This window comes from Mirounga angustirostris, unplaced genomic scaffold, assembly GCF_029215605.1.
Source record: "Mirounga angustirostris isolate CCGP_5_RB_7025 unplaced genomic scaffold, mMirAng1.0.hap1 SCAF_17, whole genome shotgun sequence".
In the NCBI taxonomy this organism is placed as follows: domain Eukaryota; kingdom Metazoa; phylum Chordata; class Mammalia; order Carnivora; family Phocidae; genus Mirounga; species Mirounga angustirostris.
Genome location: NW_026991725.1, coordinates 2,396,310 through 2,410,176, shown reverse-complemented (window position 1 = coordinate 2,410,176; position 13,867 = coordinate 2,396,310). Strand labels below are relative to the sequence as shown.

The 13,867-nt window shown below is 52.0% G+C and overlaps 1 protein-coding gene across 1 annotated transcript in view; it reads left to right on the top strand.

Annotated features, from left to right (window-relative positions):
• RPH3AL (rabphilin 3A like (without C2 domains)) overlaps positions 1 to 13,867 on the top strand; it is a 147,325-nt gene that overhangs the window by 117,978 nt on the left and 15,480 nt on the right. Inside the window, 1 exon segment of the mRNA XM_045889588.3 lies at positions 3,221 to 3,395. Within this exon segment, the coding sequence (XP_045745544.1) occupies positions 3,221 to 3,395 (175 nt within the window).

Below are 13,867 nucleotides of genomic sequence, written 5' to 3'. Positions count from 1 at the left end.
GTCACTGAGTCACCCTCGCTATTGTCCTGCCCACTCCCCTTCAAACAGGCCCACGTGACAGTGTGCCCCCGGGGTGACCATGGGGTCCCCATCCTCCCTCCTGTGGCACCTAACTCTGATGGCCTGGGGTCCTGACACGCACCTCCCCCACACCCGCCAGCCCATGGAGACTGCTCTGAGCCGGGTCCCCAGGCCAGACCCTAGATCCCACCAGGAAGTGTAGTGCAGGCTTTCCACCCTGAAGACACTTAGTACTCCACTGGAAACTCAGCTTTTCTTCCTGGAGGGTGGTCTGACGATGTATGTCACCATCTCAATGGATACACATGCCTTGACCCAGCAGATCCGCCCCCCGGGGTTTTTTCTAAGGCCATTACAGACACTTGTCTGATGTGTTTGCAGAGATGATTATTGCAGCGCTGTTCACAAGAGTGAAACTTTGGAAACCATTTAAATGTCTGTCAGTGGAGGGCTGCTTTAATTAGGTTTAAAAAATTCAAACTATGAAGCCATTAAAAAGTGGTGGTGGAGACCATTACTTATTAACACAGAACGGTTGCCCTGATGTAGAGTTAGGTGGGAGGCAAACACAGGGTGCGTCTACAGGATCCTTCAGAACAAATTGTGTACATGCCCAGGGTATACACATGGTTCTCAAGGGCTCGCTTCATTTGGTCCCCCTGAGGCCCAGCCCATGTTGGGGGGCAGGAGGCCTGTGTGCTCAGAGGAGGGCAGGCAAAGCCAGCACTGATGGGAGGCAAAGTGAGCCCCTCACTGGCCACCCATGGCCTCTTGGGCTTGGGCCCCTGTTCTCAGGAACCACACAGCAGCTCTGCAGAGACAGGGTGGTCTTGGCAGCCGCTGCTTGAGCCCATTCCCTCTCCCTGTATGGCAGCTCCCTCTGCTGCAGGCACCGTTTGCTGGACACTCAGTCCACGATGATGTCTGCCCTGCTGAAGCTTTACTCACCACTCAGCCACACTTAGTGAGCATCTACTTTGCATCTGTAGACTGTTGGGATGAGACTCTGGGGCCTCCAGTGTGGAATAGAGGCCAGTAGAACAGTGGGCTGGCCTTGGGCAAGTTGCTTAAGTTGTCAGAGCCTCAATTTTCCCATCTGGAAAGTGGGGATAATACGGAGCTTCCTCAAAGAACTTATCACCAGATGCCTCTGGGAATGGGGAGGAGACTTTAGTTTTGCACTTGGTGAATTTTAGGCCATGTGTACACGCTATCAAGTCAAATACTTCCTGTAGGAGGGCCATGAGAGGACCAGGAAGGGCTTTTTAAAGGGGGCGCCACGAGGCATTCATCCTACCAGATAGGTTCTATGTTATTCAAGAGCCACACAAAAGCAGGCCCTTCTGCACAGGGTAGCTGGGGGGGAGGGGTGAGTGATTCGAGCCAGGGACAGGGTTGGGACTCAGTGGCCCCATGCCTGGCACTCTGGAGCATAAAGAGATGATTCAAGATAGTTGAGTGATTTCAGTGCTGCACAGTTAGGTGCTGAGTCTATGCAGACCAATTACTAGGGTTGAGCTTCTCTAGGAAGACCTGTTGAGTAGATTCCAAGTGAGAAGCACCGTATGTTCTTTGGCTCTGTTGGAGAACCCTATGTACATTGGCATCTTAAAGGCGCTGAGATGGGGCGCCTGGGTGGCTCAGTTGTTAAGCATCTGCCTTCGGCTCAGGTCATGATCCCAGGGTCCTGGGATCGAGCCCCGCATCGGGCTCCCTGCTCAGTGGGAAGCCTGCTTCTCCCTCTCCCACTCCCCCTGCTTGTGTTCTCTCTCTCTCTCTTGCTGTGTCTCTGTCAAGTAAATAAATAAAATCTTCAAAAAAAAATTTTTTTTTTAAATAAAGGCTCTGAGAAGTCCTGCAATAATGCTTCATTTAACCTAGTGCTTCCCAAGTATACATGACCAGGAACCTTTTTTTTTTTTTTTGGGGGGGGGTCCAGCCCATGTTAACATCCCACAGAACTAATGTACAGAGGAGGCTTGGGGATTAGGAAAATCTGTCCTAGAGAGAATCGGGGCAGCCTCTGACCTTCTGATTTTAAATTCTCTCTTTTGAGGGACACCTGGGTGGCTCAGTTGGTTAAGCATCCAACTCTTAATTTTGGCTCAGGGTTGTGAGATCGAGCCTGGCGTGGAGCCTACTTAAGATTCTCTCTCTCGGGGCGCCTGGCTGGCTCAGTCGTTAGGCGTCTGCCTTCGGCTCAGGTCATGATGCCAGGGTCCTGGGATTGAGCCCTGCATCAGGCTCCCTGCTCCGCGGGAAGTCTGCTTCTCCCTCTCCCACTCCCCCTGCTTGTGTTCCTGCTCTCGCTGTCTCTCTCTATCAAATAAATAAGTAAAATCTTAAAAAAAAAAAAAGATTCTCTCTCTCTCATCTCCCTCTGCCCACCCCCCTTCCTCTCTAATAAATAAATAAATAAATTCTCTCTTTTGAGTAGGGAACTTAGTCCACTGGCTGTAAAACTTCCATGTGTGGCGGATGAGAGGAAGCGGGCGGCAGGGATGATCATGAGCGTCACCTCTGTCGAGGGGCTGCTCTGTGCCCAGTGGGGCCTTATGTTCGTTCAAAGTCTGGTCCTCGTGGCTGCTCTGTGAGGCGGGCCCCGTTCCTACATTCCACCTAGTGGTGCTGAAACTGGGGATCTGGAAGGTCGATGTGTCCAGATCTCACAGCTGCCAGATCCAGATCCAAACCCAGGCCGTCTGCTCTGAACTGCCAAGGTCTTCTCTGAGAAGGTCACGTTCCTTCCCGCTCTCCCCGTCCTCTTACTGAATACCCTAAATGTATTTCTTTCGGTGGAGAGATTGTGGAGTACTTGGCGTTTCTTGAAGTAGGCATGAAGAGTTCGGGGACCTTATCTCAGTGCAGGTATCAGTTCTAACCTGGGGCTCTCTGCGGTCGGGGCCCTCCCTGCACCTGCGGGGATAGCCTCGTCCCCGGGGAGCCCTCTAGAACAGCTTCTGGTACTGCTCCGTCCCCGAGCCTGACCCTTCGCCGAGCCTCCTGTCGCTCGCTCTGCCCCAGAGCCTCGAGGGAAGGGGCAGGTGGGAGGAATGTGGGTGGCATCTGCGGAGCACCTTCTGGGTGCCCACAGCGCAGAGCACTTCCCAACAGGGGAGGAGAGCAAGCCAGCGTGGGAACACGGCACAGGGAGGGCTGCTGTGTGTCCCTTGCTCTAAGCAGATGTCACCCCTGCCAGGTCTGGAAGAGGTCGGGGGCCTGGTTCTACAAAGGGCTCCCCAAGTACATCCTGCCGCTGAAGACCCCCGGCCGGGCCAATGACCCCCACTTCCGACCTTGGCCCATGGAGCCCGCCGAGCAAAAGCCCAGAAGCACTGAGACTGGTCGTGTCTACACATGGGCCCGAGAGAGAGGTAAGTCCCCTTTGCCCCCCGTCCCGGGATAGCAGCCGTCACGCTCCCGCCATCAGCCAGCCGGGCAGCGCCATGGGCACCAGGCCAGCGTCGGCCACAGCCGCCACGGGGCTCATCCCGGCGCATCGTGCCTCCCTGTCCCTCCGCTCCCTGCCGGCGCCCATGTGAGCGGCTGGACCTTCGCACAGTGATCGCTCGCAGCAGGTGGGGTCCCCTGGGGGCCTTTTCACAAGCAAGCGCTCATTTGGGGCCGGAGATGCCGTGAGCACTAGGGATCTTTGCAGGAATGCGATACCTACTGAGGTTTCTCACCAAGTATGAGAACGCATCTTTCCGAAGCTGGCCCATACCGTCTCTTCCCTGTGCTTGTCTTGCGTCTCAGGAAGGGAGGACTCCTGGCTGCCCTGGTCCTAATGAGCAAAATGACTGTGCCCGGAGTCCTTTGGTCCTCGTGCAGGCCGCGCTGCTCTGGTGGCATGCCCGGTGGCCGCCGTCAGAAGGGGCGCTCGGCCCCACTGGTGGTAACAGTACCTGGTGTGGTAGACGGCCCCCCACAGCTTGCATGATGCTTTAATGTTTGGGATCTTAATTTTTAAAATTCCTGGTCTCAACACAGGTTCCAGAGTTGGTTGGAGCAGGTGTTTAAACCCTGTATTACAGACGGGTAGCCTGAGATGGGAGAAGAGGATGCACTTACTGAGCTGCTGTATGGCTGAGCTGGGACCAAAAGGCAGGGTCTTGTCCTCTGGGCCCTCGCTCCTTCTGCCCTAAAGGGTTCAGGTTTCAGCCCAAGATGTAGAGACTGAGGGTCCGTAATGAGAGAAAGCAGCCAGAGGGATGGTGGGCTTACCTGATGCTGGGGTCGGGGGAGGCATGGGAGCTGTTTCTGCAGGGCTCTTAAAGATTTCTGTCTTTGGATTAAGACCTGGCATTTATCTTTATATCATTCGGGCTTTTTTTTCTCTTGTTGCAAGAGTAAGGTGTGTTTATTATAAAACGTTGAAGGTTGCCGAGTGATATCCTGTAGAAAGTAAACATCGGCTGTAGGTCAGCCCCTCCAGACATGACTGGCAGTAACAGCTGGGCCTCTGTTCTGAAGCCTTCTCCTCAGCGTCCCCCAGCTCTTTGTGCAGAAGGCCTTGCTCGCTAATTCTCCCAGACTCCGTTTGCACTTCTCATTCCCACGAGTTCGCCTTCCCAGCCGTCACTGCCACAGCCAAGCCCTTGTAGGGACCATGGGCGAGTGCAGGTGGCCCCGGGGCGGGCGCGCAGGCAGGGGAGCAGGCCATGCTGGGACTGGCCCCAGGGGCGGCCGTGGGCCTCAGGGAGGAGCCCGGAATGGGGTTTTCTGGAGAAGTGGCTCCCTCCTCCACTTGGGCCCTTTTCCACCCTCGAGCTGGGGCTTCCTTCTGCCCCCACACCGTCAGGGTGCATCTGTGTCCCTCGGGCTGATGGAGGAGTTGCAGCTGGGGAGACAGAACGCGGCTTTGAGTGGGTTGAAGAGGGGAGGCCCCAGGGGCCCTCACCGCCCCATGTGCTCAGCATCCACACAGGACACACGTGCACACACACATACACGTGCATGCACACTTCCCTCTGGGAAGGGCAGAGTCTCTCTCTCCTCAGTCATGCAGACACAGATGGCCTTTTAGTGACGTGGGCGAGGAGACCAGCGGCCCACACGCTTGCAGGCGGCTCGGTGTATTAACTGAGTTTGCACAGCGGCCAGGCCAGCCCATGTGGCGGTCCCCCTGGTGAGCTTGGGCTCCCTCTGCAGACTGGGTCAGAAGCCTCCAGACTCCCAGAGTACAAGGCAGCACATCCTTCATGCAGGCCCTGGGCCAGCCATGTTGCAGCTCTGTGATGATCCCCATTTTATTTATTTTATTTTTTTTATTTATTTATTTGAGACAGAGAGAACGAGAGAGAGAGAGCACATGAGAGGGGGGAGGGTCAGAGGCAGAAGCAGGCTCCCCACCGAGCAGGGAGCCGGATGCGGGACTCGATCCCGGGACTCCAGGATCATGACCTGAGCTGAAGGCAGTCGCTTAACCAACTGAGCCACCCAGGCGCCCTGTGATGATCCGCATTTTAGTGCCAAGCAGGAACAGGTGGCCCAGACAGATGACTTATGTGTCTTGCCCATGGGCAGCAGAAAGGTGAGGGCTGCTGGCCCCAGGCTGGTTGGGGAAGCCCAGAGGGTGTCTGCACACACGCAGAGATGGGATACCTTGGGGGGTGCATGGAGTACATGGGGTGGGCAGGCCTGAACTTGAGGAAACCCACAGTCGAGAGGAAGACTAGGAGCTGGTGGAGAAGACAGAGGAGGCATTGCTGGGGAGGGAGGACGAAAGCCCAGAGGTTCTATGCCATGCGAACCAAAGCACCAGGGGTTTGCAAGGAGGGGGCCACACCCAAGCCGACTGCTCCTGAGCTGCTTCCAAGCCTGATCTCGTGGCTGTCCTCTCTGATGAGCCTGTGCAGAAGCCGGGATCTGTGCTTTCCGATTGACTTTGGGTCCCCTGGCCGTCGCAGACATGGCCATATCCTCACAGAGGCATTCGGGTGGCTACAGGATACCTGTGGGAGACTGGAAGGCCAGGCCAGCTGGAACCATCCTTATGATGGGCCTGGGCCCAGGGCGAGGGGGGAGGTCAGTCCCACGCTAGCCCTTCTGTGGCTCCTGGTGGTATACAGGCCTGGAGGTCAAGCCTGCGGCAGCCCCGCACTAATGATCTGCCTTGCCTGTCTGGAAGCCTCCCGAGCTGCCAGGGCCTGCCGCCTCAGTCCCAGTTCCTTCTCAAGCTGGTCTCCAGGCTGTCAGATTCCCGGCAGCAGACAGCCCCGGGCCAGCAGCCTTGGGAGTCTGGTGTAGGGGCCCCACGGGGCCTTTCCAGACCACTGACAACTGGGGAACCAATTAGCATTTTTCCAGCTCCAAGAGTGGCTTCCTCTCCCCAGCCCTACCAGCAGCCATGCCCAGGTGCCCAGCAGTTGGCTGGGGTCCAAACTGCAGTTTGTGGTCCAAGTGAGAGCCTATGTGCTAAGCACAGCCCTTAGAGCACCCCATTCAACCAAAACTGAGCTCAGGGCCAGGCAGAAATAAAGTAACCAGCACTGGGGTGTGGACCGCCCACCACACTGGAAGCTGCATATGGGCAGGGCCATGTGTGTCCTGAATAGGCCAATCCCTTACCACCTACCATGGGAGAGGCAGTGGGATAGATGCTTCTTAGGTAAATGAGTGGATGAATGAATGAATGAACTACCCATTCCACCGCCCCCACCCCGCCCCCAAAAGATTTGAAAAACTGTGGAAGGATTTTCCTTAGGGCCTGCAGGCTCCCCTGGGTCAGGGTTCTGTTGGACAGCACCAAGAGAGACTTGAAGACTATTAAAACCCCTCCACTCTCATGAAGCAGCTCTTCTCCCAGGCCCCTGCCTCTGGGAACCCCAGGACCATCATCCCCCTCCTGCCCCACAGTCCCTGCTTCTCAGCATGAAAGCTGATCCTGGGGGCAACTGGGTGGCTCTGTAGGTTAATCGTCTGCTCGGGTCATAGTCTCGGAGTCCTGGGATCAAGCGGGGAGTCTGCTTCTTCCTCTCCCTCTGCCCCCCCCCACTCATGTGTGCTCACTCTCTCTCGCTCTCTCAGATCTTTAAAAAAAAGCTGCTCCTGGGGGCGCCTGGGTGGCTCAGTTGGCTAAGCGGCTGCCTTCGGCTCAGGTCATGATCCCAGGATCCTGGGATCGAACCCCGCATTGGGCTCCCCGCTCAGCGGGAAGCCTGCTTCTCCCTCTCCCTCTGCCTGTCACTCTGCCTACTTGTGCTGTCTCCCTATCTCTCTGTCAAATAAATAAGTAAAATCTTTAAAAAAAAAAAAAAAGCTGCTCCTGGCACCAGATGCTCTCTCTTCTCTTCCCCTGCCTGTGTTCCTCTGAATCTCCCTCTCTCTCTCTCCCTCCCTCCCTCTCTCTCTCTCTCACTCACTCTCTCAAATAAATAAATAAAATCTTTAAAAAAAAAAGTTTCGGGGCACCTGGGTGGCTCAGTCGTTAAGCGTCTGCCTTCGGCTCAGGTCATGGTCCCAGGGTCCTGGGATTGAGCCCCGCATCGGGCTCCCTGCTCTGCAGGAAGCCTGCTTCTCCCTCTCCCATGCCCCCTGCTTATGTTCCCTCTCTCACTGTGTCTTTCTCTGTCAAATAAATAAATAAAATCTTAAAAAAGAAAAAATACCCCCATCGGGGTACCTGGATGGCTCACTTGGTTAAGTGTCTACCTTTGGCTCGGGTCATGATCCCGGAGTCTCAGGATCGAGCCCCAGGTCGGGCTCCCTGCTCAGGGGGTGTCTGCTTCTCCCTCTGCCCTTCACCCGGCTTATGCTCTCTCTCTGTCTCTCTCGCTCTCTCTTTAAATCTTTAAAAAAAAAAAAAAAGAATACCCCCATCAGTTGACTGTGTTTTGTAATATTTAAATAATGTAATAAGGCAAGAAAATAATCTGTTGCTATTGGAAAAGAGAAGAAATTATCTTATTTGCGGATAATGTGATTGTATGCTAAGAAAACCCAAGAGAGCCTACTAAGACAACCCATTGGGATTAATAAGACAATTTGGGAACCGACAGGATGCAAAGTAAATCGATGGTTTACACACCAAAAAAACCGAATAGTTTTACTCTGTGCTAATTAGAAGGAAAAATGGGGAAATTCACTCATAATTGCAGTAAAAATTATAAAATGCCTAGAAGTGAAGTTGAAAGGCAATTATAGGTCCAACTTGAAGAAAATTATAGAACGTTATCACAGGACAAAAAGCAAGAGACAAACAGGCAGACAAAGATCTTGATCCCTCTGAATTAATAAGTGTAATAATTCCTCTCTGATTTCCCAGTGGAGTTTTTAGGAAGGAACGGATTCAGACATTTCTGTTATCCACTGGATAAACAGAATGTGGCATAATCATGCAGTAATATATTATTCAGCCTTAAAAAAGAATGAATTACTGACTAGGCTACAACATGGATAAATCGTGCACACTCCATGCTAAGTGAAAGATACCAGAGACAAAGGTCACACGATTGTATCACTGAAATTATATGAAATGTTCAGAACAGGCAAATCCATGGGGCACCTGGGTGGCTCAGTTGGCTAAGCATCTGCCTTCGGCTCGGGTCATGACCACAGGGTCCTGGGATCGAGCCCCAAATCAGGCTCCCTGCTCAGCGGGGAGCCTGCTTCTCCCTCTCCCTCTCCCCCTGCTTGTGCTCGCTCGCTCACTCTCTCTCAAATAAATAAATAAAATCTTTAAAAAAAAAAAGAACAGGCAAATCCATGGAGACAGAACGTAGATTCGTGATTGCCAGGGCTGGGGAGTGGGGGGGAAGGGGGAAGGATTGCTAATGGGTACAGAGAACATGTGATGAAGATATTCTGGAACCGGATAGTGGCGGTGCTTGCACAACTTACTGAATATACTAAAAACCATGGAATTGTACACTTTCAAAGGGTGAATTTGATGGTATAGGAGTTATATTTCAATTTAACAAAATGTTTTGTTGTTGTTTTTTTAAGAATGGCAAGGTAAAATAAAATCTTTAAAAAAAAAAAAGGGGGGGCGCCTGGGTGGCTCAGTTAGTTGAGCGACTGCCTTCGGCTCGGGTCATGATCCTGGAGTCCCGGGATCGAGTCCCGCATCGGGCTCCCTGCTCGGCGGGGAGTCTGCTTCTCCCTCTGACCCTCTCCCCTCTCATGTGCTCTCTCTCTCTCTCACTCTCTCAAATAAATGAATAAATAAAATCTTTAAAAAAAAAAAGAATGGCAAGGTAGTAGCTGCCTGACCAAATGTTAAGGCTTACTATAAAGTTACTGTAAACAGTAGAAATAGTATAGTATTTGCACCAGAATAAATATTTATTTATAGGATAAATAAATAGGTAAGTACAACAGAATGGAGAAATAATAGACCTAAGGATGTATGGAAGCTGAACATAGGTAGTTTTTCAATTCAGTGGGAAAATAACAGGTTTATGTAACAACCGAAATTAGCATAATTGGATTTCCACCCCATTCCATGTGTATTCAGAAACACACTGCAGATAGATTAAAGATCTAAATGTTAGGGCCGCCTGGGTGGCTCAGTCCGTTGAGCGTCTGACTCTTGGTTTGGGCACAGGTCATGATCTTAGGGCCGTGAGATAGAGCCCCGTGTTGGGCTCCACACTGGGCATGGAACCTGCTTAAGATTCTCTTTCCCTCTGCCCCTCCCCACTCCTCCCTCTCTTAAAAAAAAAAAAAAACAACTAAATGTTAAAAATAACACAAAGAATGTATTAGAGAAAGATCCGAAATATTTTTTTCTGCTGTGTTATCTTAAAGAGAGCTGGTGACTCTCCAGCATGTGCAGGACAGGTTGGCTGAGTACCTGGGTTTGCTACTCTCTCCCTCTTCTGGACAGTGGGTGTTGATGTGGGACAAAGATTTGCCTGCAGACCCCTTGGTGAGCCCTCTGCAAGCCTGCTTACTTCAGGTCATTCATTCTTCTCCAGGATGGAGTAGGGAACAGTGTGACCTGAGTGGCTGTGGGTCTGACGTGCATGCCTCTGGGAGAGGTCCACCCTCCTACCTGATCAATCTAAATGGGTTGTGTGCTCCATGCCACTTTTCAGTGGTGGATCGTTGCTCCAAGTTTATGGCAACAATGACTAAAGCCAGCTTTTGCACACTCCTGGGTCTCTTTGCTCCCCTGTGAAAAGAAGGTATAAAATGTGGAACCAGTACTATGGGTTCTTGGGTCTTAATCCCTTTAGAGCTCTGCCCACCTGTTCAGCAGACTTCTTTCCTTTGGAGCTGGATTCCCACCCTTGGGCTACGTACAAAGATATTTGCTGGCGGTAGGGGTGGTGGGTACCATATTAATCTGGCATATTTAGAATATAAGATATTACTTTTTTTGTCATATGCTAGAAAGTTTAGGGAAGGCACCTGCAGCTGTGGTTCAGCAGCTCAGTAATGTCAAGACAGGTGTCTATAATTCTTGCTCTTTCCCTCATGGTCACAAGATGGTTGCTGCAGTTCCAGCCATCACTATAAAGAATGGAAGAAAGTTAAAAGGGGAGGCTGAAAAAGCAAGCCTTTAACTTCTGCAGCCTTGCATTATGATAGAAGCAGACAGTGGGGAGGGGGGCTCGTATTGGACACTGGATGAGCCTAATTCCCTATAAGAACTAGAGAGAGAGAGCTAAATTTATCTGACTAAAGTCATTACATCTGGAAATTATTCTCAGATAGGATTTTGTGCTTCTCCAAGGATCCTTAACATGATGGGGCTTCTTCTTTTCTTCAGCCCCCAGTACTCTGACTGGGGGCAACATTGCCCTGGATCTGCTTGATGGTTGGTCTGCCCCAACTTGCCCAGCTGTGGCTGAGCTCCTGAAATTGGGGGCCTGAAGCCCTGAGTCTAGAGTCCATACACTGTTTAAAGGGCTTTCTAGGATGTGTCTACTTTTCTCAGATGGGAGCCAGAGAGCTGGGATCCCTAAAAGACCAACCCCGGCTTGGGAAGGCTTTGCTATGTTAGCCTCTCCCTGGGAGCCTGGGGCTGGGCAGGTGGGAGGGGACCCTTGTCTAGCCTTCATCACTGCCCTGTGGCCTGCCCGGATTAGGGAGGCCTTTTCATTTTGCCTTCCACCACACGCCCCATAAAGCCCTACCCACAGGGTACAAATACCCACTTCCTCCCCACTGCGTCTCCTTGGAAATGGCAGAGAAGCCGTGGTAGGCCAAAAAGCCCCTGGCTGAGGCACAGGCAGGCCTCTAGAGCTCCTGTAGCCGTGGGGCAAGTTCACTTTCCCATCTCCATTGAGGCCAGAGTCACCATCCTTCTGCAGGGCCCTCCCACCCCCCACCCCTGCCCCCGCCCTCTGGCAGCCCCATGAGCAGAGCAGGGGCTTCCTAGAAGGATTTGAACAGATTTACACACTGGTTGACTTCAAGGTCTGTTCCAGAAAAGTACTTTCAAGGTTTTGGATTTGTTCCAGTTGGACCGTTTTGAGAAAAATAGAGGGGTTTCATTATCGCTTCCTTGGTTCACTAAATTTTAAACAATTTTTTTTTAAATCCTCAACTACGGTTCTGTTTGCAGTCCAGGGAAAGCAAGCGTAAGGATTGCTTGGGTTGAGCAGTCTGGTTCAGGTCAGTCTACTATGTTTTGCCTTCTGGAATGACCCGTGGCTGGCCCACCTCCCACCCCTTGCCACCATGTCCAGTACATTGGGTGCCGCACTGGCAGCAGCCAGAGCTCTGTGGCTCACGGTCTTTATCGGCTGCCGGATGGTCAGACAGCCTGGGGGTGGGGGCAGCTTCAGGAAGGATGAGGAGTGGGGGAGGCTGTCCTATAGGCTGCAGCCAAGAGGCTTCTGAATCGCAGCCCATTCCTCTCCCCTCTGAGTTCAACATGGAGTAAACCATTGCATTAATCAGCACCATGCACACTGGCTTTTCAGATTTGGTGAGAGGATTTTTGGTTGCCAGGAACAGAGACCACCAAGGCCAGCTCAAGTACAGGGGTTGCTGCCAGGCTGCTGGGGAAGGTCTTCCAGAAGCAGGGAAGGAGACAAGGCTTGCGAGACCTGTGGGGTGGAGGAGTATGGCAGCAGATGCTTCTACTTCTCAGGGAACTTTCGGATCAGCTCCATCCCCTGCATCTGTCATGCCCTTCCTCTGGCAGTTCTCAGGACCCCACATCGCACTCGGGGAGGAGGTGATTGGCTCAACCCATTCCTATCCAGGCTTTCCTTTTTGCATCTAGCCTGTATCCCATCAGATAGAATAAATGGCATGGCTAGTTGGGGCTGCTTTTCCTCAAAGCAGGGCTGGGACAGAAAAGGGGAACTTTGTATCTCTTGTTCAGTAGCCACAGAATTGGATGTTTTGTATCTGATATGGTAGTGAGTTCCCTGTCACTGGGAGCATTCAAGCAAAGGCTGACTATTATAGTGAGGATACTATGCTTTAGAAACTGAGGGAAATTCAATATAGACTTGTTCCCGTGTGTCCAGAGTTTGCCCCCATATTGTGATCAGGGAGCTGGGGAGATGGGGATTCATGCTATGGCCCAAGATAGAGAAATCCACATGGGCCACGAAAGCTTGGAACCACAGACCTCTGTCTCGTTAGTGCAGAGCTGCAGCCGACAGAGCTAATCAGCAGTTCAGTGGCAGCCGTTTTTCCATCAAACCCATATGCTGTTTCCTGACTTCTTAACGCAGCGTGCTATTTATACCCGTAGATCCATTCATTCTTAATGAGCCACGGTTGTGGATTGTAAAATGTTTTATTTTCATACAGGATTGCTCACTGCCCAGAGCCAGCTGTTGCTATGCCACCTTCCTTCTTTCTCTGTTCCTAAGAAATTAACGTTTTGGAAGCTCCTCAGAGCGCTCAGCTGCCCTCTCCCACTCCCTACTCACCTCCCAGTGTGTCCCCAGCCAGACTCTGGACTTGCCATTTCTGTCACGTTGGCCCGGACGTGGCACATGAACTCCCTTCAGCCTTCTGAGCAGCTGGGAGGGTGTGTTATATGCAGGGGGCCAGGCTGGCGGAGGCTTGGAGAAGGAAGCAGAGGATGGCAGAGCAGGAGGGCTTCCATGTTGCGAAGTGGGATTCCATCTGTCCTCCAATGGTTGGACATTTGCCCATGTTAGAGGTTGCAACTCGATCTGGCTTAGTGCTTTAAGTTCACCAACAACTTTTTTTTTAATGTGGAGATTTCTTAAAAAGATGGAATTCTGGCTGCTTTTTTGAACATCAGAAAGTCTGCCAATACTGCCCCCTCCCTGGACAAATTGAACAGGCTAAGTAGCAGCTTCCCTCTTCACACTGGGCACACAGTCTCAGGTTTGCCCCAGTCCCCACCCTTCCCTGTTGCCTCTTGCCACTCTGATCGTCACCCTTACAGGGTTATTAAGAAGAAAATGAAATAGTTCTTGTTTCCACATCCCTGTGAAAAGAGAGAGACACTAGGGATTAGACCAACAGGAACATCTGTTGCAACAAAAGTAGGCATACTTCTCTGCGGAAATAAATACTCATATCCAGATATATCATGATAAATATATCAAAATAAATATCACGTCCAGCCCACCTCACCCACTGACCCTGTCGGCTGACCAGTGGAAGGCAGAGCCTGGCCGTGTCACATCTGTGCCTCTCCACTCCCGATCCTGACCCCAGGCTAGGGAAACTAGTTTTTGGACGTCCTTCTTCTTCTCTGGGCTCTGGTTGCCCCAGGAGTAGGATGGAGATGAGGGGGCCGGGACAGAGTCTGTTCTCTTCCAGCTTTCATATCTTACAGTTCCAAATCCAAGGGAAGGGAACTTTCTGGAGAAATTTCTGGCAGGTGGTGAAGTAGCTCACAGATCATACACGGAGGCTGCCCCTGCTGCAGAGACCAGCCCCATCTGAGCACTGGCCC